We start from the raw sequence: 27,332 nt of genomic DNA on the forward strand, positions 1-27,332 counted from the left end.
AAGAATCATTTGGGTTACAATGCAAGGTTTGTAGTGGTGTTAGGTAGCTGGACAGAAACCGAACAGATACGTCGATAGGAGACGCCGGCTTAGAGTGAACAATCTCATTCTTGACGTACCAAATCCTTCAAAACAACATCATTAGGCAAATACGAGAGGGCTCATTAGTTTCAACAATTAAGTTTATGAACCACTCTTTGTCGGGTTGAATTTGGGTGCGATCTGGGAGATTCCAAACTGCCGCCATGGCTGTCCAAAGATGGATCGCGCCATCACACGTGCAGAACACATGAAACGTGTTCTCTTCAGTCATACCACAAACCGGACAAGTAGACAGCAGCTCCAAATTTCTTTTTACCTTATTGTCCCAAGTAGCAAGAGAATTAACTGCAAGACGCCATGAGAAGGACTTCACCATGGGGGAGTTGGGCATCACTAAATGGCTTTCCACATGTCCCTCCTGCCATCCGGTTGAGCAGTAGATGATGCAATCAACGGGGTTTGCAATAGCGTCAGCTGCTAACTTGTATGCAGACCGAATAGAAAAATGCGGCTTTTCTCAGGAGTCCATGCAACAAAATCATCATCGAAACGTTCCGAGGGCCTTAGGTCCTCTTTGTTTCACATGATTTTCAAAACTCGGGAATAGGAATAACATAGGAATAGAGTGGCATGGCACCTTAAATACTGCAAGACTAAGATTTTTGTGTGTGATTTCATGGATGTTTGACTATGCATAGGGAAAGCAAGCCCTTTTTGGTTCAAAGGATTTTTCATATGTGAATTTTCGAGGATAGGAATCTGTAGTAAGTTTTTAATGATGGTTGTTTGATTCACATGATCGAATCATATAAGAATTTTTCCTAAGGACTCATCTATACTACATTCCATAGAAAGTTCAACATCCACTCGAACCTCTTGCAAGTAATCCTTTTTTCCTATGATGCAATGAAACAAACCAAAAATCATGTATGATTCAAATGAGCATGAAATTACAATCCTATGCTTTTTATTACTGCATTTTTGGAATGTGCGAATCAAAGATGTCCTAAATTTAAAAAGCATATGGTTTGCAATTCTACAAATGAAAAAATTCTTAAGGATTAGAATCGTCTAAAATTTCTTTAAGAATCATTTGAATCAAAGAAGCCCTTGTATCCTCAAGAATTTCTTAGAGGCGACTGTGTTATACTCTTAAGATTTTTTTACTCATGTACTAGCCCATGTTAGGAGAAGTAAGCGAGGTGTGTTTGATAAATCTTGCAAGAAGCACAAATAGCTTACCCTTTTTAAAAGGAAAAATGGTAGTTTTACACCCTAAAGAGGAGTGGCAAATCTTTCTCCGCTTCAAAATACTTGAAGTTAGGTCTATATAGAAACATACCAACTACAAGCAAAATTAGTTTATAATCATAAAATGTACTTATGCTATATATATTTGATATTATGGATGTTAGTAAATATTTATACAATTTGACTTAGGACAAACATAAAACCTCAAGTATTTGAAAACAGAGGGAGTATTTTTTTTCTGGTGGAACCGGCAGCAAACAGTTTTCTTTTTCTGTTTTTATGGTATTTTTTTATTTTCGCGAGGCTTGCTGCACCCAGGAACCTCATCTACTCGCAAAGCAATCAGGCCATTTTCCATGTATGGCCCATTTTCACCCTTACATAAAATACATATATTATACACTCAAAATACCAAGGTGGGTTAGCCGCCGCCACGCCTCTCATCCAAACCATCTTCTGTACGGCCCATTTCACGAGACAACAAAAGTTTCAGCAAACAACGATTGAAACTAAGTGCTTGAGAGCCTTGATGATGTGGGTGTGTTAGCAAGTTACTCTAGAATCATGTTGTCCTTACATGCCTTTCACTCCCTAATTCGTATTTTCATTGCTCAAAGAAAGAAAAACTCTTATGTGCATTCCCGACAAACAATTGTTAACTAGAGGAATAGAATTAAGTGCTACCATGTTATTTTATCCAGTTGAGCAAGAACTTTTAGTTGATTATATTTGCGTCACTAACAATTGCATAACAATGTCACCGCCACAACTATATTAAGCTTTCTGGTCAAGAAGCGGAGGGCTATCAGGCATACCGATCGTAAGTGAACCAAAACCTTCTCGCTACTTTGTCTTACACAACTGAGTTCCTTATAATTTGGATTTCTCTCTATGTTGCTTGAGACGATCAAGTTTAAGCTTGTGGGAGTTGATGAGTGTTATCTTTACACTCCTCTAACCTGAGTTTAAACCAAAATATTTCATTAAAATGATATATTCGCTCTGATATTGCCACTGATGACTTATGAATGCAAAGGATTTCAAATATCCGACCTATATTTCGTTTCCATGGGAAATGAGTTATTTATGGACGAAATCAAGCCAACACATGGAAAGGAGTAAAGTGGAGATTGAGAAGATCAAGTGGGAGCGCCAGAGCAGAAGATGGCGTTCCATACGACCGCGCCTACTCGTACGGGCGGTCGTATGGACTGCCAACGAAGGCGCCTAATCCACCTGAACAACCTTTATAAAGGGTCCGATGCCAAATGAGCAACAGAAAATCATAGAACAAGCCAACCATCTTCACCATAGCCATCTCCATCAACCCGAACCGCCGCTATTTCTCATCTCCACAGCCACAACCTTCACCACCACCATAGTTCTCAACAAACTAGTCATACTTATAATTGTGTATCACACACGACATCCATTCTAAGACATATTATCAATCACTCAAATCTCCATGATGTGTTCTTCGATGAGTTCTTCGTGTGATCTGATCTCCATGTGTTTGTAATTCGGTAAGTTCATTGGTTGAGGCAAGAGCCTTGCAACCTGATGTATTTGTTGGAGGGATCGATGGAAGTTCTTTGAATGAACGTATTGTATGTGTAGCATAAAGTTTCTTCGTAGTTGTCTCTTGTCTCGTTCACGTTCTTCATCCTTGCAGGTACCGAGGATCATGGAGAGCGAGTTGCGGAGAGGCTAAGGGTAGGGAGGACATGAAGTGTTATTCTGAACACCAGTGACAGAAAGGTTTAGTACGGTAACACGGATCTAATCCTTGGAGATTCAAGAGGTGTACTCATTAAACACACAATGCTTTTGTCTAATCATTGCAATCTTAATTACCAATGCAGCCCCGCGCCATGGATAGGGCCTTCGGTTGGACAACTGATTCTTTATGCACGACGTGCGTCGGTCAAGACGTAATTTGACACATCCCCAATTTTGATACATAGCAAGAACATCTTGATGGATGGATACCAGAGCATAAATTGAGATCATGATGATCCCGACACAAATATATGGTTGTAAGCATTGGCTTGTTTTATGATCCAGTCAAAAGCTTGTCTAAGACCCTAGCTTAAAATGCACCATCCTCTAGTGTGTTTGATAACTCAGTTTCACCTTTGAGCTCCATTCCCAGATCACTAAAGGAACTAATCAGTAAACTACAACGATGAGATATCCGCACCAATCATTTAACGACATCACATGGACGACGAGGTTCTTCAACAGCAATGCGCGCGGGAAGCGAGAGGGAGAGATACACAAGCGTTGCTGCACCGGATCCAACCACAAGGCCAAAATCTAGGCTTTCATCTTGAATAATCACTCCTAGCATATCCGAGCAATGCCTTCAACGAGGTAACGATGTAACAAAAACATCAACATTGTTAGGTATAACCACTCGGGTCTGACATAAGCTTTCGCCCCGAAGCTCGAGACTGGATGCTTGAGTAGCACCGCCATCGAAGTCACTCATGTGTTATCCTATCAACAACATGCTATGCGACCATCACCATTGCACCACCATCACTTCGCGCCAAATCATTATTCATAATTTGCATCTCACTACTGGAGTCAACCATCGGATCAGGAGAGATGACCCCTCCCAAAGACCTTTTGGTAACAACCAGAGTACACTGTCGGTCTCACCGCGGAAACAGGGATAACTCACCTTTTACCTCAGAGACCCCACTTTCTTCTGAAACGTTCTCCAGAGATCCCATATCAGAAGGTTTTGGTTTTCCATGAATGTGTGTCAACAAGTGGCCATGAAAGCCGAGGTTTAGGCGTCATCGATGTTGGACAAAGTCTGGACATAACAATTGGGTTCCTTTTCCTTGAACTTCTAGAGTTTCTTGAGGCGACTATGTGTCCCCCATCGACTCTTGATGATCTTCTACTCATGGACTGGCCCACGGTACGAGAAGTAACATATGTGCAGATATCATTTTCTTTTCACCGGGGCTATATCCTGCCCATTGCGAGACATAAGTTAGTCTCGCCTTCAACGCTGATGCGAATGGGCCAACCAACCAAGAGATTTTTCTGTGCACGTAGGAAAGTTCGTCTACTTTTTTATTCATTTATGTCTTCAATTAACTCAAAGTTCTTTCTTTTTCTTTAAAGAATTGTGCCTTCCTTCTTCTTGTAAGCAATGTTTTTCTTTTTATTTGGTTTGGTTATTTTTTATATTTGTTTTTTCCTTTTGGTTTTCTTTTTCTTGTTTAGGTTTTCTAGTATTATTTTTTGGGGTTTTTTGTTTTTCTTCCATTTTTTTATTCTCTATGGTTGTTTATTGGTTCTCTTTTATTTTTCGTTTTTTCCCTTTTCCCTTTTATTTATTTCTTTTTCTTTTTTATCATCTTTTTTCAAGACATGTTGTAATTTTTTTGTATACACACGCACCATTATTTTTATACATGTTGAGCATTTTAAAAATGCATGGTTAATATTTCCAAATACATGTTTTGAATAGACTTTAAACATTTTTAAATACATGTTGACCTTTGAAAGATTTTTATATTATATAAACATCTTCTTAAAATGGCATGGACAAAATTTAAAAAACGTATGATTTTCTAAATGTAATTTATTATTTTTCAAATGGTACAGATCATTTTTAATCTACAGGGACTTGTTTCACATTGTATATTTTTGTAAAATGCCAAGAACATTTTTGAACGGTGCAAAACATTAACTTTTTACATTATATAACCTTTTTTATATTGCCTTAACATTTTATTGGATAGTACAATTTTTTAATATAATTATGCGAACGTTTCTTATATTGTATTAACATATTGTAGTTGCCACGAACATATTTTTGAAATGCCTTTAAAAAAACATATTTTTGAAATGCACGGACATCTTTTTAATGTTACAAACATTTCTTCAATGCTATCAACATTTTTTAAAGCCAAGCTGGCCCAGCCCCTTGAACCGCTCCCTCTTTTTTCTGAGAGAAACGTTGGCAAAAAATCGGAGGCAAGTAGTTTTTCGGATTATCGTGGGGTTCTCTCAGCCCAGCAACCTCATCTATACCAGCGTCCAGTGCGGCAGTGCCCATTTCCCCTTACGGCCCATTTCCATCTTGATATATATAGCACTAGTACATGGCACTGCACTCAAATACCAAGGCCGCCGCCACGCCTCTCAACAAAACCAGGACCAGATCCGAGCAGATCGCATGGGCAAGCGGCGAAAGAGGAGCAACCTCGCCGTCGTCGAGGAGCAACCGTCCCAAGAACGCGGCCACGAAGAGGAATGGTCAGTTCAAAATTGTTCCCCCGTCCTCTGTCCTGATTTCTCTTGCTTTTCTGACGATGGTCTACACACGAGCAGGCGAGATTGGCCCAACCTGCCGACGGCGCTCGTCGACGACATCGCCGACCGGCTGCTCAGCCACGACCTGGCCGAGTACATCCGCCTCCGCGCCGCGTGCAAGGAGTGGAGGAGATGCACCGCCGACCCGCGCGAGGGATGCAACCACCTGGACCCGCGCTTCCGCCCGCGCCGCTGGATCATGCTGTCCAACCGCACCGACGGCGACGGCCGCCGCTTCCTCAACCTCTCCACCGGCGCCAGCGCCCGCGCAGACCTACCTGAGCTCTCCCGACACCACCTCGAGACCACCACCGAGGGCCTCTTGCTCCTGCGTGACAAGGCGAGCCACGCCGTGCGGCTCCTCAACCCGCTCACCAGGGCCCTCACCGACCTCCCGCCCGTCACCGCGGACCTTGGCGGCGCATACGCCGTCTGGACGGGGTCGTTCCAGTCCGCGGCGCGCATCATCTACGCCGGCGTCTCTGACGAGACCTCCCCATCGTCAGTCGTGCTCCTGATGGCTGACCGTCACCTTGGGCGTGCCATAGCCTACGCCAATCCTGGTGACCAGCGTTGGGCGGTGGTGGATGACGAGATGTGGAGGCCAGACCAACCCTTGTCATGTCGATTCTCGTCGGCCTCAACCATGCAGGGGCGCGTCTACTTTGCGACTGTCGAGGGGTACATAATACAGGTGAGGCTCTGCCCAGAGCCTCGTCTGATGCCCGTGGTGGTGGACCAGCCCAACACCAAATACAACATGTTCTGCTACCTCGTCCCTCCCGATGACGACCACCGCCGCGGCGGCAGCATGCTCATGGTGCGCTACTACCTCAACCTCTATCACCTCAGCGATGAAGAGCGGAGAATCATGACGCGCAAGAGGAAGGTCAGGGACGTCATCAGGGTGGAGCACGTTGTGAAGGAGCACCGGTGGAACCTAATTCAGGTGTTGGAGGTGGATGTGGCCGGGAAGAGGCTTGTTCCGGTGGAGGACAATGGCCGCCACCGCGCCGTGTTTGTCGGGGATGTGGCCTGCTTCTCCCTCTCGGCCAGGAGGTTTCCATGCGTGGCAGGGAACGCGATACACATGGGGGCGCTTGGGGCTCGCTGCCCTCCTGTCGGCGTGCGGTATCTGTCGTTTGTGTTCGCCACCGACGTGCCAGGGCTTCTAGACGATATATCAGTGAAACGGTACCGCCAGAGGATACCGGAGCTGAATCTAGTGCCTCTTGCTCGCCCTTGTACACTCCAAGAGTACCTTGTCTGTTGCGCTGGCGTCCTTGGCGGTCTCAAAGACTAATTCAAGAGGTCATCATCAGCAACTTAAAGGAAGCATGTTGTCTCCTCCTCTGTTCATTTCTCATTGTGTTGAATCAAAAAAATCTGAAAGATGGACAGAACTGTTGACACCTGATTTTGGCAAGATACAGATTGCAATGGAGACGGTCTCGGATGAACGGGTTTTCAGCATGAAAAGATTCACGTCGCCGAGTGGAACCACTTTGATGTTTTGGTTATATTCATTCGACTTTATCTAACGGACCGAAACTATACTTCGAGTGGCATAATTCAATGTTCCGAGTGGTTTTTGACCAATCACGTCTCCAAGATGACCTCGGATGAAGGAGCACTCTTAAGGAATTGTCTTCGTCTCGTCGAGGCAATCAATTTTGATATATAAATCATCTCAATCCGAGTTCATATGCAAAAGTTAGAGGCAATACACTGCAGACCGAACCTCAACGGAAATATGGCGCGAGGTGCCACACATTTGTCTGATAGGTTGCGCGAGTAATTCGGCCATCAAGACGGCCTTGAATCGAAAAACCTTCAACACGGAAAAGTTTCGTCTCGTCGAGCTGATCGATTTTCATATATAATTCGTCTCAATCCGAGGTCGTATGTGGCATGGAGAGACAAATCAAGATCGGGCTATGTTTTCAGTCGGAAATCCGAGTGAAAAGTTTACCATCCGAGTGAAAGTTTACGGTCGAGTGAAAATTTACCGGTCGAGTGAAAGTTTGCTGACCGGGTGAACTTATTATTATCCAAGTGGAAATATAGTCATCCGAGTGGAAATATAATCATCCGAGTGAAATTGTCGTCCAGGTGAAAATATTCTGAGTGAAAAAGATTACCATCGGGACGAAAACTTGCCGATTGAATAAGATAGTGCCTTCCGAGTGGAAATATAGTCATCCGAGGGAAAGATTGTCTTCCGAGTGAAAAAGTCCAATCGGACGATCCGAGTGAAAGTATCTAATATCCGAGTGGATGAGCTCAAGTCCGAGTGGATGAGCTCAAGTCCGAGTGAAATTGAACATGTGCTCGAAAGTTTATCAAAATGACCTTGGATGAAGAAGTGTTCAATACAGAAGTTGTGCGTATCATCAAGACGATAAACTTTGATTTTGGAGTCATCATCATCAGAGATAATATATAGCCCACAAATTCACTACGAGACTCGGATAATCCACTCTACTGCAAGACCGAGTCCGACTGGAAGATAAGGATGACCTCGAAAAGTATTCAAGATGGCCTTATTTGAAAAAGTGATCAACATGAGAGTTGTTCATATCGTCGAGGCGCACAAGTTTGATATTTGGGCCGTCTCGATCGGAGATCATATGCAAGCCCGGCGGCCCGCGCAAGAAGGAAGACAGAGTTTGGGCCGGATTCAGACTGAATCCGAGTTGGAATAGAATTGGGACTCTAGGACGTGAATTGATGTAATTTTTCTTGTAAGGAAAGCCTAGATGAATCCTTTACTTGTACGGGAAGTCCAGCCGCCTCTTATATATGTTGGGGTGACGGCCGATTGAACAACACATAATCGAACAAATCAATATACTACTTTTTCATCTACGTTTTATCTCTCCACCGTTTTTCTCTCTCGTTCTTCGCTGTTCTTCGTGTTTGAGAGCTGCGAATTCCGAGGCTCTAGGGGCGAGCGAATCGACCTAGGGCAGCCCATAGCCGCCGCACTCCCTGACGGGGTCCCTCCCGGGGGTGTGGGGTTTTCGGGTCTGCAAAAGCGCCCGTCGACTGTCTTGCGTATCGCGTTGTCGGTCGGGTCTCCTTCGACGTGAGCTGCGGTGCATCACCCCCGGCGTCGAGGGTACACGTGACGTGTTCGTGTGTCAACACACTTTTTGGTGACTCCGCTGGGGATCAAAGATCAATCATCATCATCCACCATGTCCGATCTTCCCAAGCCATCTAAGGTAGACGCCGATAACATCATTAAGCCCAGTCTTGATGAGATATCGGCCGATCATCGCCAAGTCTATGAGGAGTACAAGAAGGCGCGCGAGGAGAAGGACCTGCAGGAGTTCCTTGCAAAATTCAAGAAAGATCGCTCAAGTTCCCTCCTCTTCAAACTGAACAGGTTAAACCCTCTGTAAGTACTGCCTTTTCTCATGAGCAGTGGGCTGAGATTGAAAGTCGTATTGTTGATGGTAACAATCTAGTCTATCAAACTTTTATAGGAAATACTAATGCTCAGAAGAATATATCTCAATCGTCTAGTGGTAATAATGGTGTAGCTGCTAGTGTGCAAAACCCTAATCTGGCTTTACCTATTGCATCGGCGCCTCCCGTGTCGATGGCTTATTATCCTACCCAAACAAATCAGATTGTGGCTACACCCATTAATCCTATTGTGAGCATGACAGGTTCGGTGGCAACGCTGAACCAAACTCTACCTACAGCTACAACCACTCGACCACTACCAAATTATGGGTCGACATACATGCCACAATTCCTACCCACAACTAGCAACCCTACTCCTTCTATGCCACAGCCACAAGCTGCATCGTCCACTATGGATGATGGTCTAGCTAATCTTAGAGAGGAGATGGCTAAGATGCTTCGAGAAAATTTTGGAGTTTAGTTACCTCGGAATCGGATTTATCAAAAGCTGTACCCCGAGTACTTTGATGCCATCCAGTGCCCTCCGGGATATAAGATTCCAGATTTTGTTAAGTTCAATGGAGAGGGCATAAAAATCACATGGGAGCATGTTAGTCAATACTTAGCACAACTAGGTGAAGCAGGCTCACTAAATGAGTTGAAAGTGCGTTTGTTTCTTTTATCTTTAACTGGTATTGCATTTTCATGGTTTTCTTCTTCACCACATGGTTCCATTCGGGTTTGGTCGCAGCTAGAGCAGAAATTTCATGATCACTTTTATAGCAGCGACAATGAACTCAAGTTATCACATCTAACATCGGTTAAACAGAAACATGATGAATCGGTCTCCGATTATGTCAAGAGATTCAGAGAAACAAAAAAACGGTGTTTTAGTTTGGTGATAACCGAGAGAGACTTGGCAGACCTAGTGCTGAGTGGTTTGAGAACTCCCATTAGAGAAAAGCTAGAAGGTTATGAGTTCTTAAATATGAACCAAGTCTTACAAAGGGCTTTGGCTCAGGAAAGCCGAAGCAAAGATCTCAAAGAAGTGCATAGATACAAAGCCGATCGTCCAAAGATGAATATGGTGGAATATGATAGTGATCACTCGGATGATGAGGGTGATGTTTTTGCGACTGAATTTGTTTGGCCATCTAAGATCAAACCCTTTACTTGCAATGATCTGAAACCGATTCATAAGAATCATGATGAAGAGATGAAGTTTACTTTTAACATTGCTAAGTGTGATAGAATATTGATGCTTTGCTGCAGGCTAAGATTATTAGAATATCTCATACTTTACCGCCGTTTGAAGAGCTAAAACGGCGTGCTTATGGCAAGTATCATAATTCTTTTTCTCATGCTACTAACGATTGCAATGTTTTTCGACGACAGATACAATCAGCCATTAATGACGGACGATTGAACTTTTCTGAGATGCAAGTTGATAAACAACCTTTTCCAATGAATACCATGGATTTGGAGGGGAAGAAGCTACTCATTCGGCCGGAGGTAGCCGAATCTGCTAATAAAGCTAATGTCATTATTGGTGAGCCCAGGAAAGACAATGAGGACAACAAGGTCTTGAGGAGACAGGTTGTGCTTGGTAAGCAACCCGATGGCAAGGAAGTGATCAAAATCACCATCAAGAATCCTACACTCGGCAGGCAACTGCAAGTGCAAGAAAATGCTTGTGTGAGATTTGTCAAGTCCAAGAGTCCAGAAATTGGCAAGTGGAAAAGGAATGAAGTTAAAGTACAACGCAAACGGATCAAGCCAACTTTTGATATGTTACTGTCCAAGTACACCAACCAGTCGGCCGGTTCTAGCTTTAATCGGCTGACTCATCTGAAGCGACCAAGGTCACCATCAGCTGATATGTTCAGTCAGTATATGAAACCGAGTGGACCAAGGGTGCCGTTTCTAGAAGAGCATACGCAATCTGTTTGGGATCGACTTGGCTATTCATATAGAGGCCGACTGAACATTGGTGGCTATCAGTCGGCTGGTCAAAACATGCGACCAGATGGAAATTATCCGAGTGTAAGAATGCACCCAGGTGGAAGTTATCCGAGTAAAAAAATGTGGTCAAGTAGATTCCATCCGACTGAATTCCATCCGAGTGGATTCCATCCGAGTGACATCCATTCGAGTGGATTCCATCAGAGTAAAAAGGTGCGCCCGAGTGGAAATTTCATGCATCTGGAAAGTCGAAAGGAATGGCGTGTTAAATCACCAAGTGTTGCATCAGTTGAGTCGGGAAAAGGCAAGGAGAAAATGGATGCCAACTCACTTATCTTGGGCACCGAAACATTCGCCATACAGCAGCCGATTATACATAGCAATCCGACTGAGCCGATACTTTCTATCACGCCAAAGCACTCAGCTAATGACCATGAAGCAAGCACCAGCCGAGTAAAAACGAGAGATCCTAAATACACTCAGCCAAAGTGGTGTCCTCCAGGGCTAACAAAGACACAAAAGAGGAAACTACAGAGGTTAAGGAGTCAAGAGATGGCAGAACAAGAGGCCGAGAAGCAAAGGGATAAGTTGTTCAATGACACTCGGCCTATGGTACCTACAAAATAAGTGTGGAGGCCCAAAAAAATACAAGATGTTGTGGCTTCTACACCTATCACAGCAGCACCTACACTACCAAAAGAGGACGACGTAATCATTGCATCGTCTACGTTACCTATTGCTTCCTCTTCACTCGGACAAGTTTCTGAATTGGTGGATGCACTTGAGGAGGAGGCTGATATGTTGGACTATGAGTCTACACCGGTTCATGAAGGTATGGATATCAATATGGTGTATTACTTACCTGCTGAGTTTCGTGCTGTAGATGAGGAAGGGGAGGTGGCTCAGCTGGATTTTGGCCCTAAAAACGCGATATTCGAGAAGCCAAAAGAACCAGTAACGCATCTGAAACCATTATATCTCAGAGGTCATATCAATGGGTCGCCGCTCACTCGGATGCTTGTTGATGGTGGTGCTGTGGTAAATCTTATGCCATATTCGGTCTTCAAGAAATTGGGTTTGCCTGATGAAGAATTGATCAAGACCAATATGGTGCTCAACGGGTTTGAAGGCAAAGAGAAAATTGAAGCCAAAGGTGTAATGTATGTGGAGCTTACAGTCGAAAGCAAAACTTTGGCTACTGCATTCTTTGTCGCTGAGGTGCAAGGTAACTACAACGTTATACTAGGCCGTGATTGGGTTCATGCAAACCAGTGTGTGCCATCCACTATGCACCAGTTTTTGATTCAGTGGGTTGATGATGAAGTGGAAGTCATTCATGCGGATAACTTGGTTTGTGTTGCTTTGGCCGATGCATCGGTGGATTGGCAACATCCCAATGCTACTTGCTTGACGGGACGTGACTTATCAGAATTTGATTTTCTCAGCGCGACCAAGAATGGTTTTGTGCCTGTCTCTTTAAAACCGACTGAATGCAATCGGCTCCAAGGTATGATATGTTTAAATGGATCCTAATTCCGAGTGGTTACAAAAACGTCTTGTAAAGTATCGGTCCAGTGAGAACGATATGTATGAGTCTATAGAGGAGTTGGATGACATGGATAAACTTGGACAAGGTTTTACATCAGCCGATCCGTTAGAAGAGGTAGATATTGGAGATGGTTCAGTCACTCGACCGACATTTATAAACAAAAATTTGAAAGCCGATTGTAAGGCTAAGTTAATCGAGCTATTGAAAGAATATATTTGTTGCTTTGCATGGGAATATCATGAGATGCCAGGGTTAAGCCGAGAGCTAGTGGAGCATCGGTTGCCTATAAAGGCCGGTTTTAGACCTTATAAACAATCGGCCAGAAAATTTAATCCAAAAATATATGACCGAATCAAGGAAGAGATCGGGCGACTGCTTGAAGCTAATTTCATTCGACCTTGCAGGTATGCCGAGTGGATTTCTAACATTGTCCCGGTGGAGAAGAAAGGGTCCGGTAAGTTGAGGGTGTGCATTGACTTCAGAGATTTGAATAGGGCTACACCCAAAGATGAGTATCCTATGCCAATAACCGATATGCTTATTAATGATGCTTCTGGACATAAGGTTATTAGCTTTCTAGATGGTAATGCCTGATACAACCAAATTTTTATGGCCGAAGAGGACATGTACAAGACAGCTTTTCGATGCCCTGGTTTCCTTGGTTTATTCGAGTGGACAGTGATGACATTCGGATTAAAAAATGCTGGCGCCACATATCAAAGGGCTATGAATTTGATTTTTCATGATTTACTCGGTGTCATACTTGAAGTTTATATTGATGATATTGTTGTCAAATCGGATGCTTTTGAATCTCACTTGGCCGATTTGCGTTTAGCTTTTGAAAGAATGAAAAAGTATGGACTGAAAATGAATCCTTTGAAGTGTTCTTTCGGCGTGTCAGCTGGAAAGTTTTTGGGTTTCATTATTCATGAAGATGGTATAGAGATTGATCCCAAAAAGATAGAGGCTATACAGAAAGTGGAGGCTCCAACATGCAAGAGAGATATGCAAAAGTTCCTTGGCAAGGTCAATTATTTGAGAAGGTTCATAGCTAATCCATCAGGGAAAGTTGATGCATTTACTCCTATCCTTCAGTTAAAGAATGATGCTGATTTCACTTGGGGGGCAAAACAGCAAGAAGCATTTGATATGATCAAGAATTATTTGTGCACTCCTCCGGTGATGAGAGCACCCAAGCATAGGGAACCCTTCAAACTTTACATTGCAGCAGAGGAAGGAGTTATTGGTGCTGTTCTAACTCAAGAGACCGAAGGAAAAGAGCATGCCATCACTTATTTGAGCCGCCGCTTATTGGACGCAGAGACAAGGTATACATTTATTGAGAAATTATGTCTATGCTTATATTATGCTTGCACAAAACTGAGACATTATTTAGTGCCGAGTGTTTGTGTAGTAGCTTGTCAAACCGATGTCATTAAATACATGTTGCATAGGCCAATTCTTAGTGGTAGAATTGGCAAGTGGGCTTATGCTTTGATTGAATATGATTTGGCTTATGAATCTCTAAAATCCATGAAAGGCCAAATTGTTGCTAATTTCATTGTTGAACATCGGATTAATAAAAAGCATGATGTTGATATGAACCTTGTTTCATTAGTACCATGGAGATTATACTTTGATGGTTCAGTTTGTAGCAATGACCAAGGTGTTGGTATTGTTTATATATCTCCTCATGGTGTTGTTTTTGAAGCCTCATGCCGCTTAGAATATTTTTGCACAAACAATCAAGCCGAATATGAAGCATTGTTATTCGGCCTAGAGATGTTACTTGCTATAGGTGTTACACATATTGAGGCTTATGGTGATTCGTTACTAGTGGTGCAGCAAATATCCAAAGTCTTTCAGTGTTTGGACGAATCACTTAATGTTTATCTTGATAAATGTCTAGATATAATCTCTACTTTGGATTGTTTTAGCATTGCACATATATCTAGACATGACAACTGGAGAGCAAATGAGTTGGCACAGCAAGCATCTGGATACCATGTTGATCATGGCATGTTTCATATTTCTCAAAGTCCGATGTCTTGTCTTACCAGTATAGAAGAGGCCGAACCAGAACCCACTGATTCGGTCATTGACAAAAAATCTAGTGCAGGTGACAATCCCGACTGGAGGAAGCCCATTGTTGATTACTTGTGCAATCCGAGTGAAAGGGTGGACAGGGCTGTTCGGCGTATGGCTTTCAAGTATGCAATGAGAGATGATGGTGTTTATCGCCGAACAGTCGATGATGTTCTTCTAAAGTGTTTGGATGAGGACCAGGCAAGAGTTGCTATGGGAGAGGTGCATGAAGGCATTTGTGGCACTCACCAGTTAGCTCCCAAGATGAAATGGTTATTGCGACGTGCTGGGTTTTATTGGCCGACTATGATTAATGATTGCTTCAGATATTATAAAGGGTGCGAAGCTTGTCAAAAATTTGGTAATATTCAATTGGCTCCTGCTGCTATGTTGCTGAAGGAAATATGCCCTAGAGGCAATAATAAAGTTATTATTTATTTCCTTATATCATGATAAATGTTTCTTATTAATGCTAGAATTGTATTAACCGGAAACATAATACATGTGTGAATACATAGACAAACAGAGTGTCACTAGTATGCCTCTACTTGACTAGCTCGTTAATCAAAGATGGTTATGTTTCCTAACCATGAACAAAGAGTTGTTATTTGATTAACGAGGTCACATCATTAGTTGAATGATCTGATTGACATGACCCATTCCATTAGCTTAGCACCCGATCGTTTAGTATGTTGCTATTGCTTTCTTCATGACTTATGCATGTTCCTATAACTATGAGATTATGCAACTCCCGTTTGCCGGAGGAACACTTTGGGTGCCACCAAACGTCACAACGTAACTGGGTGATTATAAAGGAGCATTACAGGTGTCTCCAAAGGTAGATGTTGGGTTGGCGTATTTCGAGATTAGGATTTGTCACTCCGATTGTTGGAGAGGTATCTCTGGGCCCTCTCGGTAATGCACATCACTTAAGCCTTGCAAGCATTACAACTAAATGAGTTAGTTGCAGGATGATGTATTACAGAACGAGTAAAGAGACTTGCCGGTAACGAGATTGAACTAGGTATTGGAATACCGACGATCGAATCTCGGGCAAGTAACATACCGATGACAAAGGGAACAACGTATGTTGTTATGCGGTCTGACCGATAAAGATCTTCGTAGAATATGTAGGAGCCAATATGGGTATCCAGGTCCCGCTATTGGTTATTAACCGGAGACGTGTCTCGGTCATGTCTACATTGTTCTCGAACCCGTAGGGTCCGCACGCTTAAGGTTTCGATGACAGTTATATTATGAGTTTATGCATTTTGATATACCGAAGGTTATTCGGAGTCCCGGATGTGATCACGGACATGACGAGGAGTCTCGAAATGGTCGAGACATAAAGATTGATATATTGGAAGCCTATGTTTGGATATCGGAAGTGTTCCGGGTGAAATCGGAATTTTACCGGAGTACCGGGAAGGTTACCGGAACCCCCCGGGAGCTAAATGGGCCATGATGGGCCTTAGTGGAAAAGAGAAGAGGCAGCCCTACATGGGCTGTGCGCCTCCCCCTTCCCCTAGTCCTATTAGGACTAGGAGAGGTGGCCGTCCCCCTCTCTCTCTTTTCCCCCTCCGCGAATCCTATTCCAACTAGGATTGGGGGAGGGGGGGGATCCTACTCCCAGAGGGAGTAGGACTCTCCTGGCGCGCCTCCTATGGCCGGCCAGCCTCCCCCCTCTAGTCTTTTATATACTGAGGCAGAGGCACCCCAGAAACACACAAGTTGATCCACGTGATCTATCCTTAGCCGTGTGCGGTGCCCCCTGCCACCATAGTCCTCGATAATACTGTAGCGGAGTTTAGGCGAAGCCCTGCTGCTGTAGTACATCAAGATCGTCACCACGCCGTCGTGCTGACGGAACTCTTCCCCGACACTTTGCTGGATCGGAGTCCGGGGATCGTCATCGAGCTGAACGTGTGCTCGAACTCGGAAGTGCCGTAGTTTCGGTGCTTGATCGGTTGGATCGTGAAGACGTACGACTACTTCCTCTACGTTGTGTCATCGCTTCCGCAGTCGGTCTGCGTGGGTACGTAGACAACACTCTCCCCTCTCGTTGCTATGCATCACATGATCTTGCGTGTGCGTAGGAAATTTTTTGAAATTACTACGAAACCCAACAGTGGCATCCGAGCCTAGGTTATTTATGTTGATGTTATATGCACGAGTAGAACACAAGTGAGTTGTGGGCGATATAAGTCATACTGCCTACCAGCATGTCATACTTTGGTTCGGCGGTATTGTTGGACGAGACGACCCGGACCAACCTTACGCGTACGCTTACGCGAGACCGGTTCCCCCGACGTGCTTTGCACATAGGTGGCTTGCGGGCGACTGTCTCTCCAACTTTAGTTGAACCGAGTATGGCTACGCCCGGTCCTTGCGAAGGTTAAAACGAAGTCTATTTGACAAACTATCGTTGTGGTTTTGATGCGTAGGTGAGATTGGTTCTTGCTTAAGCCCGTAGCAGCCACATAAAACTTGCAACAACAAAGTAGAGGACGTCTAACTTGTTTTTGCAGGGCATGTTGTGATGTGATATGGTCAAGACATGATGCTGAATTTTATTGTATGAGATGATCATGTTTTGTAACCGAGTTATCGGCAACTGGCAGGAGCCATATGGTTGTCGCTTTATTGTATGCAATGAAATCGCGATGTAATGCTTTAGTTTATTACTAAGCGGTAGTGATAGTCGTGGAAGCATAAGCTTGGCGAGACGACAACGATGCTACGATGGAGATCAAGGTGTCACGCCGGTGACGATGGTGATCACGACGGTGCTTCGGAGATGGAGATCACAAGCACAAGATGATGATGGCCATATCATATCACTTATATTGATTGCATGTGATGTTTATCCTTTTTATGCATCTTATCTTGCTTTGATTGACGGTAGCATTATAAGATGATCTCTCACTAAATTATCAAGAAGTGTTCTCCCTGAGTATGCACCGTTGCGAAAGTTCTTCGTGCTGACACACCACGTGATGATCGGGTGTGATAGGTTCTACGTTCAAATACAACGGGTGCAAAACAGTTGCACACGCGGAATACTCAGGTTATACTTGACGAGCCAAGCATATACAGATATGGCCTCGGAACACGGAGACCGAAAGGTCGAGCGTGAATCATATAGTAGATATGATCAACATAACGATGTTCACCATTGAAAACTACTCCATCTCACGTGATGATCGGTTGTGGTTTAGTTGATTTGGATCACGTAATCACTTAGAGGATTAGAGGGATGTCTATCTAAGTGGGAGTTCTGAAGTAATATGATTAAAATGAACTTAAATTAATCACGAACTTAGTCCTGGTAGTATTTTGCAAATCATGTTGTAGATCAATAGCTCGCGTTGTTGCTTCCCTGTGTTTATTTTGATATGTTCCTAGAGAAAATTGTGTTGAAAAATGTTAGTAGCAAAGATGCGGATTGGATCCGTGATCCGAGGTTTATCCTCATTGCTGCACAGAAGAATTATGTCCTTGATGCACCGCTAGGTGACGGACCTATTACAGGAGCAGATGCAGACGTTATGAACGTTTGGCTAGCTCAATATGATGACTACTTGATAGTTTAGTGCACCATGCTTAATGACTTAGAATCGGGACTTCAAAAACGTTTTGAACGTCATGGAGCATATGAGATGTTCCAGGAGTTGAAGTTAATATTTCAAGCAAATACCCGAGTTGAGAGATATGAAGTCTCCAACAAGTTCTATAGCCAAAAGATGGAGGAGAATCGCTCAACTAGTGAGCATGTGCTCAGATTGTCTGAGTACTACAATCGCTTGAATCAAGTGGGAGTTAATCTTCCAGATAAGATAGTGATTGACAGAATTCTCTAGTCACCATCACCAAGTTAGTAGAACTTCGTGATGAACTATGATATGCAAGGGATAACGGAAACGATTCCCAAGCTCTTCGTAATGCGGAAATTGATGAAGGTAGAAATCGAGAAAAACATCAAGTGTTGATGGTAGACAAGACCACTAGTTTCAAGAAAAGGGCAGAGGGAAGAAGGGGAACTTCAAAAAGAACAGCAAGCAAGTTGCTGCTCAAAGTGAAGAAGCCCAAGTCTGATCCTAAGCCTGAGACTAAGTGCTTCTACTGCAAAAGGGACTGGTCACTGGAAGCGGAACTACCCCAAGTGATTGGCAGATAAGAAGGATGGCAAAGTGAACATAAGTATATTTGATATACATGTTATTGATGTGTACTTTACTAGTGTTTATAGCAACCCCTCAGTATTTGATACTAATTCAGTTGCTAAGATTAGTAACTCGAAACGGGAGTTGCAGAATAAACAGAGACTAGTTAAGGGTGAAGTGACGATGTGTGTTGGAAGTGGTTCCAAGATTGATATGATCATCATCGCACACTCCCTATACTTTCGGGATTGGTGTTGAACCTGAATAAGTGTTATTTGGTATTTACGTTGAGCATGAATATGATTTGATCATGTTTATTGTAATACGGTTATTCATTTAAGTAAGAGAATAAATTGTTGTTCTGTTTACATGAATAAAACCTTATATGGTTACACACCCAATGAAAATAGTTCGTTGGATCTCGATCGTAGTGATACACATAATCATAATATTGAAACCAAAAGATGCAAAGTTAATAATGATAGTGCAACTTATTTGTAGCACTGCCGTTTAGGTCATATTGGTGTAAAGCGCATGAAGAAACTCCATGGTGATGGGATTTTGGAATCACTTGATCATGAATCACTTGATGCTTGCGAACCATGCCTCATGGGCAAGATGACTAAGACTCCGTTCTCCGGAGCGAGCAACTGACTTATTGGAAATAATACATACTGATGTATGCGGTCCGATGAGTGTTAAGGCTCACGGCAAGTATCGTTATTTTCTGAACTTCACAGATGATTTGAGCAGATATGGGTATATCTACTTGATGAAACATAAGTCTGAAACATTTGAAAAGTTCAAAGAATTTCAGAGTGAAGTGGAAAATCATCGTGACAAGAAAATAAAGTTTCTACAATCTGATCGCGGAGACAAATATTTGAGTTACGAGTTTGGTCTTCAATTAAAACAATGTGGAATAGTTTCACAAACTCATGCCACATGGAACACCACAGCATAATGGTGTGTCCGAACGTCATAACCGTACTTTATTGGATATAGTGCAATCTATGATGTCTCTTACCGATCTACCACTATCGCTTTGGGGTTATGCATTAGAGACAGCTGCATTCACGTTAAATAGGGCACCATCTAAATCCGTTGAGACGACACCATATGAACTATGGTTTGGCAAGAAACCTAAGCTGTCGTTTCTTAAAGTTTGGGACTGCGATGCTTATGTGAAAAAAGTTTCAACATGATAAGCTCGAACCCAAATTGAAGAAGTAAATCTTCATAGGATATCCAAAGGAAACTCTTGGATACACCTTCTATCACAGATCCGAAGGCAAGACTTTTGTTGCTAAATTCAGAGTTTTTCTAGAGAAGGAGTTTCTCTGAAAGAAGTGAGTGGGAGGAAAGTAGAACTTGATGAGGTAACTGTACCTGCTCCCTTATTGGAAAGTAGTTCATCACAGAAATCTGTTCATGTGACTACTACACCAATTAGTGAGGAAGCTAATGATGATGATCATGTAACTTCAGATCAAGTTACTACCAAATCTCGTAGGTAAACCAGAGTGAGATCCGCACCAGAGTGGTACGGTAATCCTGTTCTGAAAGTCATGTTACTAGACCATGACGAATTTGCGAACTATGAGGAAGCGATGATGAGCCCAGATTCCGTGAAATGGTTTGAGGCCATGAAATCTGAGATATGATCCATGTATGAGAACAAAGTATGGACTTTGATGGATTTGCCCGATGATTGGCAAGCCATAGAAAATAAATGGATCTTCAAGAGGAAGACGGACGCTGATAGTAGTGTTACTATCTACAAAGCTAGAATTGTCGCAAAAGGTTTTCGATAAGTTCAAGGTGTTGACTACGATGAGATTGAACATGTGCTCGAAAGTTTATCAAAATGACCTTGGATGAAGAAGTGTTCAATACAGAAGTTGTGCGTATCATCAAGACGGTAAACTTTGATTTTGGAGTCATCATCATCAGAGATAATATATAGCCCACAAATTCACTACGAGACTCGGATAATCCAGTCTACTGCAAGACCGAGTCCGACTGGAAGATAAGGATGACCTCGAAAAGTATTCAAGATGGCCTTATTTGAAAAGGTGATCAACATGAGAGTTGTTCATATCGTCGAGGCGCACAAGTTTGATATTTGGGCCGTCTCGATCGGAGATCATATGCAAGCCCGGCGGCCCGCGCAAGAAGGAAGATAGAGTTTGGGCCAGATTCAGACTGAATCCGAGTTGGAATAGAATTAGGACTCTAGGACGTGAATTGATGTAATTTTTCTTGTAAGGAAAGCCTAGATGAATCATTTACTTGTACGGGAAGTCCAGCCGCCTCTTATATATGTTGGGGGTGACGGCCGATTGAACAACACACAATCGAACAAATCAATATACTATTTTTTCATCTACGTTTTATCTCTCCACCGTTTTTCTCTCTCGTTCTTCGCTGTTCTTCGTGTTTGAGAGCTGCGAATTCCGAGACTCTAGGGGCGAGCGAATCGACCTAGGGCAGCCCATAGCCGTTGCACTCCCTGACGGGGTCCCTCCCGGGGGTGTGGGGTTTTCGGGTCTGCAAAAGCGCCCGTCGACTGTCTTGCGTATCGCGCTGTCGGTCGGGTCTCCTTTGACGTGAGCTGCGGTGCATCACCCCCGGCGTCGAGGGTACACGTGACGTGTTCGTGTGTCAACAAGAGCATTCTAGTATTATACAAAACCACTTGTTATTCTTCGAGATCTTGGTTCATTTCTACCTTGTGGTTCTCCAGGAAGTTCTGAAGGATGGACATGCAAGCTAGTCTAGAATTATGCAAAACCACCTGTTTTCTACCTCTACATTTAAACCAATGTTTCAGTATTCTTGAAATACTAGATAATTCTAAACCTACATAGAAAATGCATATGAACCTGTGGCGCTAATCCTTACAGTGGGAACCAAACTGAACATACAGACACGTTACTTGTGAGTAGTTCACGAATAATGGCCTATATACATTTGCTTCTTTGTCCCAGAGTTCCAAGTGTACCAAATTCTGTATAATGCACTGTTAATTCCAGTGATTTGTTATATCTTTTGAAAAATATACATTCAATAACACTAGAACAGTTTGTAATGCATGCATACCAAGTTAAGAGGCGCTGAACGGAGATAACAGCTGATCCCTTGTACGACAAACAATGGAAGTGTCAAATTTATAGCTTCCAAACTCAGTGTATCAGCAACATTTTTTTCGGCGAATATGCTCTCAGCAACATTAAAGTACAAAGATTATAGAAGGATCTAACTTTTAGACATTTTTGCTTAAACTACATGGCAATCCTTCTTTAGAAAAATGTAAGCAGCAATGGTAGAGTAACTGGAGCTATATGCATGCAATTTGATTTCAGAGGAAAAAAGATTCATAGATGGACCAAACGAAATTAAAAAACTTGATCCATCTCTCTTTTTGTTAAATGAATCTCAGACAGAGGAGAGCATGTTCTTTAGGTTGAAATCAAAAAATTTGCTTATGTTTGTGCAGCATGGATTTTTCAAAATAGTTGTTTACATTATCTCCTTGCTTTATATTGAGCGAATATTTTTTTAGCATTTAGTTCAGAAAACTGTATACAGGAAGCGGGCTCTCTGTTACAGCTTGCTAGCCATTTTTGGTTGTTAATACGTAAGGGTGCCTTCTCTACTACAATGATTCAGGTTGGATATGCTTGCTGCCCACATTTTTGTAAGTGATGCTTGCTTAACTAAAATGTCTTGTGATTGTACTGACATATTACTTTTCTTCCTCAGCTAGTGCAAATACAGAAGGGACAGCAGAAGATTCACTCCCTGTGATGCATGTATGTGATGATTTTGCGACCATCAGGATTGATCCGTATTAGTTCAGTGGCCCATGAGATGTTTGAGGGAATGGCTGTAGTAGATCAGCAAATGAGTATACATGTAGCGCTTTAGTTCATATAACCTATGATTTACTCATAGGAGAGAGCCATTTTGTGACCCAACTTGAGTTCTTTGATTTTTGACAACAATTATTGATGCTGCTGCTGCTGCTAATATTGATCTGAAGTCACAAACATTTCTTAGTCCATGTAAATTTGTACAATATATGAACATGTTGCTATCTAAATTCTGAAATTACCAAACATGGTCTTTTATTTGTTGTGTATGACATCACTGAATACTTTAATTAAGCTAGCTGTAGTAAGATCACATTTTACATGGCCGGTCTTCAAGTTAAAGGTTCTAATACAGTTCACGTTTCCAGATATTTTTAATCATGGCGTTTGATATACTTCACACATGTGTTTTTAAGCTAAGAGCTCCTAATATCACTGAGAGAGATAAAAGAATAGTATTCAGAGAAATCGTCTGTCCTGTGATGAGATTAGGTATAGCATTTTTTGTTTGTTTCTTCAGTATCATTTTATTTTTAGTCTTCAGTTAGCTGAGCGAGCTAGAGATAATATGGTAAACAATTTCTATCAAGTGGTTGAGCTCCTTTTTTCAAGGTCAATCAGGTCATTGGGCCAAAACAATAATAAGGTGATTAATCTTTTATCATGTGATTTGAGCTTATCTAGGTTCTATATTCTTTCATGCCAGACTGATACAGCAAAAGAGTAAATCTGTTTTGTTGTACTGAATTTTGGTATATTGTAGTTCTCCTATCGACTTTCCTCGACATATTAATTATACAAAGAGTACTCCTGTTCTGCTCAGTGGAAATTTCAGCTGAGCTGAGCTATCTGTGCAATTTCACAAAGCTTATTATGGCATATTTTAGTGATTGCATTATTTGGGGCTATGTTACATCTGTATGGTCGAATTGATTGCTAGAAATGCAGAGTAACATTTTGCCTTACGGAGTGATAATTAGGAGGCATACATAGCTGCAAGAGGGACCACTCGAATCAAACAAGCTGCAAATTTAGTATCTCTAGCTCTCATGGAGAAGGTATGCTCTTAAGATTTTTCTGATTCAACGTCAAGGTGGGATTCATATATGCACCACAAGGTTTGTGCAGTGTGCTTTGCATCCATCTCTTTTTCTGTTAAATGAATCTCAGGCTGAGGAGAGCATGTACTTTAGGTTGGCATCACTGTCAAGGACCCGCACCTCCCTGCTAAATTGCTTATGTTTGTGCAGCATGGATTTTTCAAAATACTCCCTCCGTTCGGAATTACTTGTCACAAAAATGGATGTATCTACAACTAAAATACATCTAGATACATTTATTTCTTGGACGAGTAATTCCGAACGGAGGGAGTAGTTGTTTACAATATCTCCTTGCTTTATATTGAGTGAATAAGAAAAATGTATACAGGAAACGGGCTCTCTGTTACAGCTTGCTAGCCATTTTTGGTTGTTAATACGTAAGGATACTTGCTGCCCACATTTTTTTAAGTGATGCTTGCTTAACTAAAATGTCTTGTGATTGTGCTGACATATTACTTTTCTTCCTCAGCTGGTACAAGTACAGAAGGGACAGCCGAAGATTGAAGATCACTCTCTGTGATGCATGTATGTGATGATTTTGCAACCATCGGGATTCATCTGTATTAGTTTAAGTGGCCCATGAGATGTTTGAGGGAATGGCTATAAGAGATCAGCAAATGTGTATACATGTAGCGCTTCAGTTCGTATGACCTATGATTTACTCATATGGAGCCATTTTGTGACCCAGCTTGAGTTCTTTGATTTTTGACAACAATTATTGATGCTGCTGCTGCTAATATCGATCTGAACTACATAGACATTTCTTAGTCCATATAAATTTGTACAATATATTAACATGTTGCTATCTAAATTCTGAAATTTACTAAACTTGACCATAAATTTGTCGTGTATGACTTCACTGAGTACTTTAATTAAGCTAGTTGTAGTAAGATTACATTTTACATGGCCGTTGTTAAAGTTAAAGGTTCTAATACAGTTTACATTTCCAGATATTTTGAATCATGCCGATTAATATACTTCACACATATGTTTTTAAGCTAAGAGCTCCTAAAACTGTTTCTCCTCAATGCAACTGCTAATTCGGTATCAAGTGGCGGGGGCGGAAATATGGTAAACAATTCCTATCAAGTGATTGAGCTCCTTTTTTCAAGGCCAGTAACAAGGAGATTAATCTTTTATTATGTCATTTGAGCTTCTCTAGGTTCTATTTTCTTTCATGCCATAAGCTACGATCTTTTGGTTAGACCTACTGATACAATGAAACAGTAACTCTGTTTTGTTGTGGTGAATTTCTGTACATTATATTTTTCTTATCGACTTTCCTCAGCATAAGTTAATTCTAGAAAAGGATGCTCCTATTCTGCTCAGTTGAAATTTCAGATGAGCTATCTGTGCAGTTTCACAAAGCTTATTATGACATTATTTTGGTGGTTGCGTTATTGGTGGCTAGAAATTCAGAGTGACATTTTGTCTTAGGAAGTGATAATTAAGCAGACATACCTAGCTGCAAAAGGGAGCGCTCGAATCAAACAAGCTGCTAATTTAGTACCTCTAGCACTCATCCAAAAGGTATGCTCTTCAGATTTTTCTGATTCAACACAAGTAGAAGTGAACAGAGGAGGGGACAAGATGCATGCTTCCCTTAACTTGCTGATGATGATTGAATTAGTCTTTGAGGCCGCCGAGCAGGCCTGCGTAACAGACGAGGTACTCTTGGAGCGTACAAGGGCGAGCAAGAGGCACTAGATTCAGCTCTGGTATCTTCTCGCGGTACTGTTTCATTGATATACAGTCTAGAAATCCTGGCACGTCCGTGGTGAACACAAACGATGGATCAGCAGTCTTGTCCGCCAGATACCGCACGCCGACGGGAGGGCAGCGGGCACCGCGCGCCCCCATGTACACGGCGTTCCCTGCCACGCACGGAAACCTCCTGGCCGAGAGGGAGAAGCAGGCCACATCCCCGACAAACACGGCGCGGTGGCGGCCATTGTCCTCCACCGGTACAAGTCTCTTCCCGGCCACATCCACCTCAAACAACTGAATCAGGTTCCACCGTTGCGCCTTCACATGGTGCTCCACCCTGATCACGTCGATGACCTTCCTCCTGCGTTTCATGATTCTTTGCTCGTCGGCGCTGAGGTGATCAAGGTTGAGGTAGTAGCGCACCATGAGCATGCCACCGCAGCGGTGGTCATCCGGAGGGACGAGGTAGCAGAACATGTTGTACTGGGTGTTGGGCTGGTCCACAACCACGGGCACCAGACGAGGCTCTGGGCAGAGCCTTACCTGTATTATGTACCCCTCGACAGTTGCAAAGTAGAAGCACCCCCGCATGGTTGAGGCCGACGAGAATCGACATGACAAGGGTTGGTCTGGCCTCCACATCTCGTCATCCACCACCGCCCAACGCTGGTCACCAGGATTGGCGTAGGCTATGGCACGCCCAAGGTGACGGTCAGCCATCAGGAGCACGACTGACGATGGGGAGGTCTCGTCAGAGACGCCGGCGTAGATGATGCGCGCCGCGGACTGGAACGGCCCCGTCCAGACCGCGTACGCGTTGCCGAGGTCCGCGGTGACGGGCGGGAGGTCGGTGAGGGCCCTGGTGAGCGGGTTGAGGAGGCGCACGGCGTGGCTCGCCTTGTCGCGCAGGAGCAGGAGGCCCTCGGCGCTGGCCTCGAGGTGGTGCCGGGAGAGCTCCGGGAGGTCGACGCGGGCGCTGGCGCCGGTGGAGAGGTTGAGGAAGCGGCGGCCGTCGCCGTCGGTGCGGTTGGACAGCATGATCCAGCGGCGGGGACGGAAGCGCGGGTCCAGTTGGTTGCGTCCCTCGCGCGGGTCGGCGGTGCATCTCCTCCACTCCTTGCACGCGGCGCGGAGGCGGATGTACTCGGCCAGGTCGTGGCTGAGCAGCCGGTCGGCGATGTCGTCGACGAGCGCCGTCGGCAGGTTGGGCCAATCTCGCCTGCCCGTACGTGTAGATCATCGTCAGAAAAGCAAGAGAATAGGATAGAAGGCACGGGGATGGGCTGACCATTCGTCTTCACGGCGGAGTTGGGGCAGGGGACGCCGGCCGGCGAGGTTGCTCCTCTTTCGCCTCTTGCCCATGTGATCTGCTCGGATCTGGTCCTCCTTTGGTTGAGAAGCGTGGCGGCGGCTGAGACTGACGAGTTGGTATTTGAGTTCAGTGCCCTGTAGATGTGAAGATTGGAAATGGGCCGCAAGGGGAAGTGGGCTAATTAGTTTATGAGGTTGCTAGGCTAAGAGAGCCCCAAGAAAATCCGAAAAATTACTTGCCTCAAGTTTTTTTGCCGCTTCCTCAAGTTGTTGGGCTAAGAGAGCCATTCATAATAGAAGAAAAGGGAGCGGCTCAAGGACACCCTATATGGTCCAGCCCAACATGGGGGCAGTGCCGGTTCCCTAGCTACTTTTTTGTTCTTTCTCTGTTTTAATACTTTCATACTTACATTTCTGAAATAAAAACATATTTAACTAAATTTTCGAAAATGTTAATCGCTTTTTTGAAAAAATGGGCATACAGTGTAAACAAATATGCATGCAACTTCTAAAAAATGTTGATAGCATTTAAGTA

At 43.3% G+C, this 27,332-nt stretch overlaps 2 protein-coding genes across 2 annotated transcripts; one reads left to right on the top strand and one right to left on the bottom strand.

Moving 5' to 3' along the window:
* Positions 1-5,494: 5,494 nt before the first annotated feature.
* Positions 5,495-6,934, top strand: LOC147983701 (uncharacterized). The gene is made up of 2 exons (XM_087539583.1): positions 5,495-5,574; positions 5,650-6,934. Exons 1-2 carry the CDS (start codon positions 5,495-5,497, stop codon positions 6,932-6,934), a joined length of 1,365 nt encoding a protein of 454 aa, XP_087395709.1.
* Positions 6,935-25,282: 18,348 nt separating this feature from the next.
* Positions 25,283-26,884, bottom strand: LOC125540936 (uncharacterized). Its single transcript, XM_048704456.2, has 2 exons — positions 26,775-26,884; positions 25,283-26,705 (listed from the first exon to the last, which is right to left on the bottom strand). The coding sequence occupies exons 1-2, from the start codon at positions 26,846-26,848 to the stop codon at positions 25,406-25,408; spliced, it is 1,374 nt and encodes a 457-aa protein (XP_048560413.2). The 5' UTR covers positions 26,849-26,884; the 3' UTR covers positions 25,283-25,405.
* Between the last annotated feature and the right edge of the window lie 448 nt (positions 26,885-27,332).

This window comes from Triticum urartu, chromosome 2A (assembly GCF_056163025.1).
Source record: "Triticum urartu cultivar PI428250 chromosome 2A, HENAU_Tu73, whole genome shotgun sequence".
NCBI classification, from domain to species: domain Eukaryota; kingdom Viridiplantae; phylum Streptophyta; class Magnoliopsida; order Poales; family Poaceae; genus Triticum; species Triticum urartu.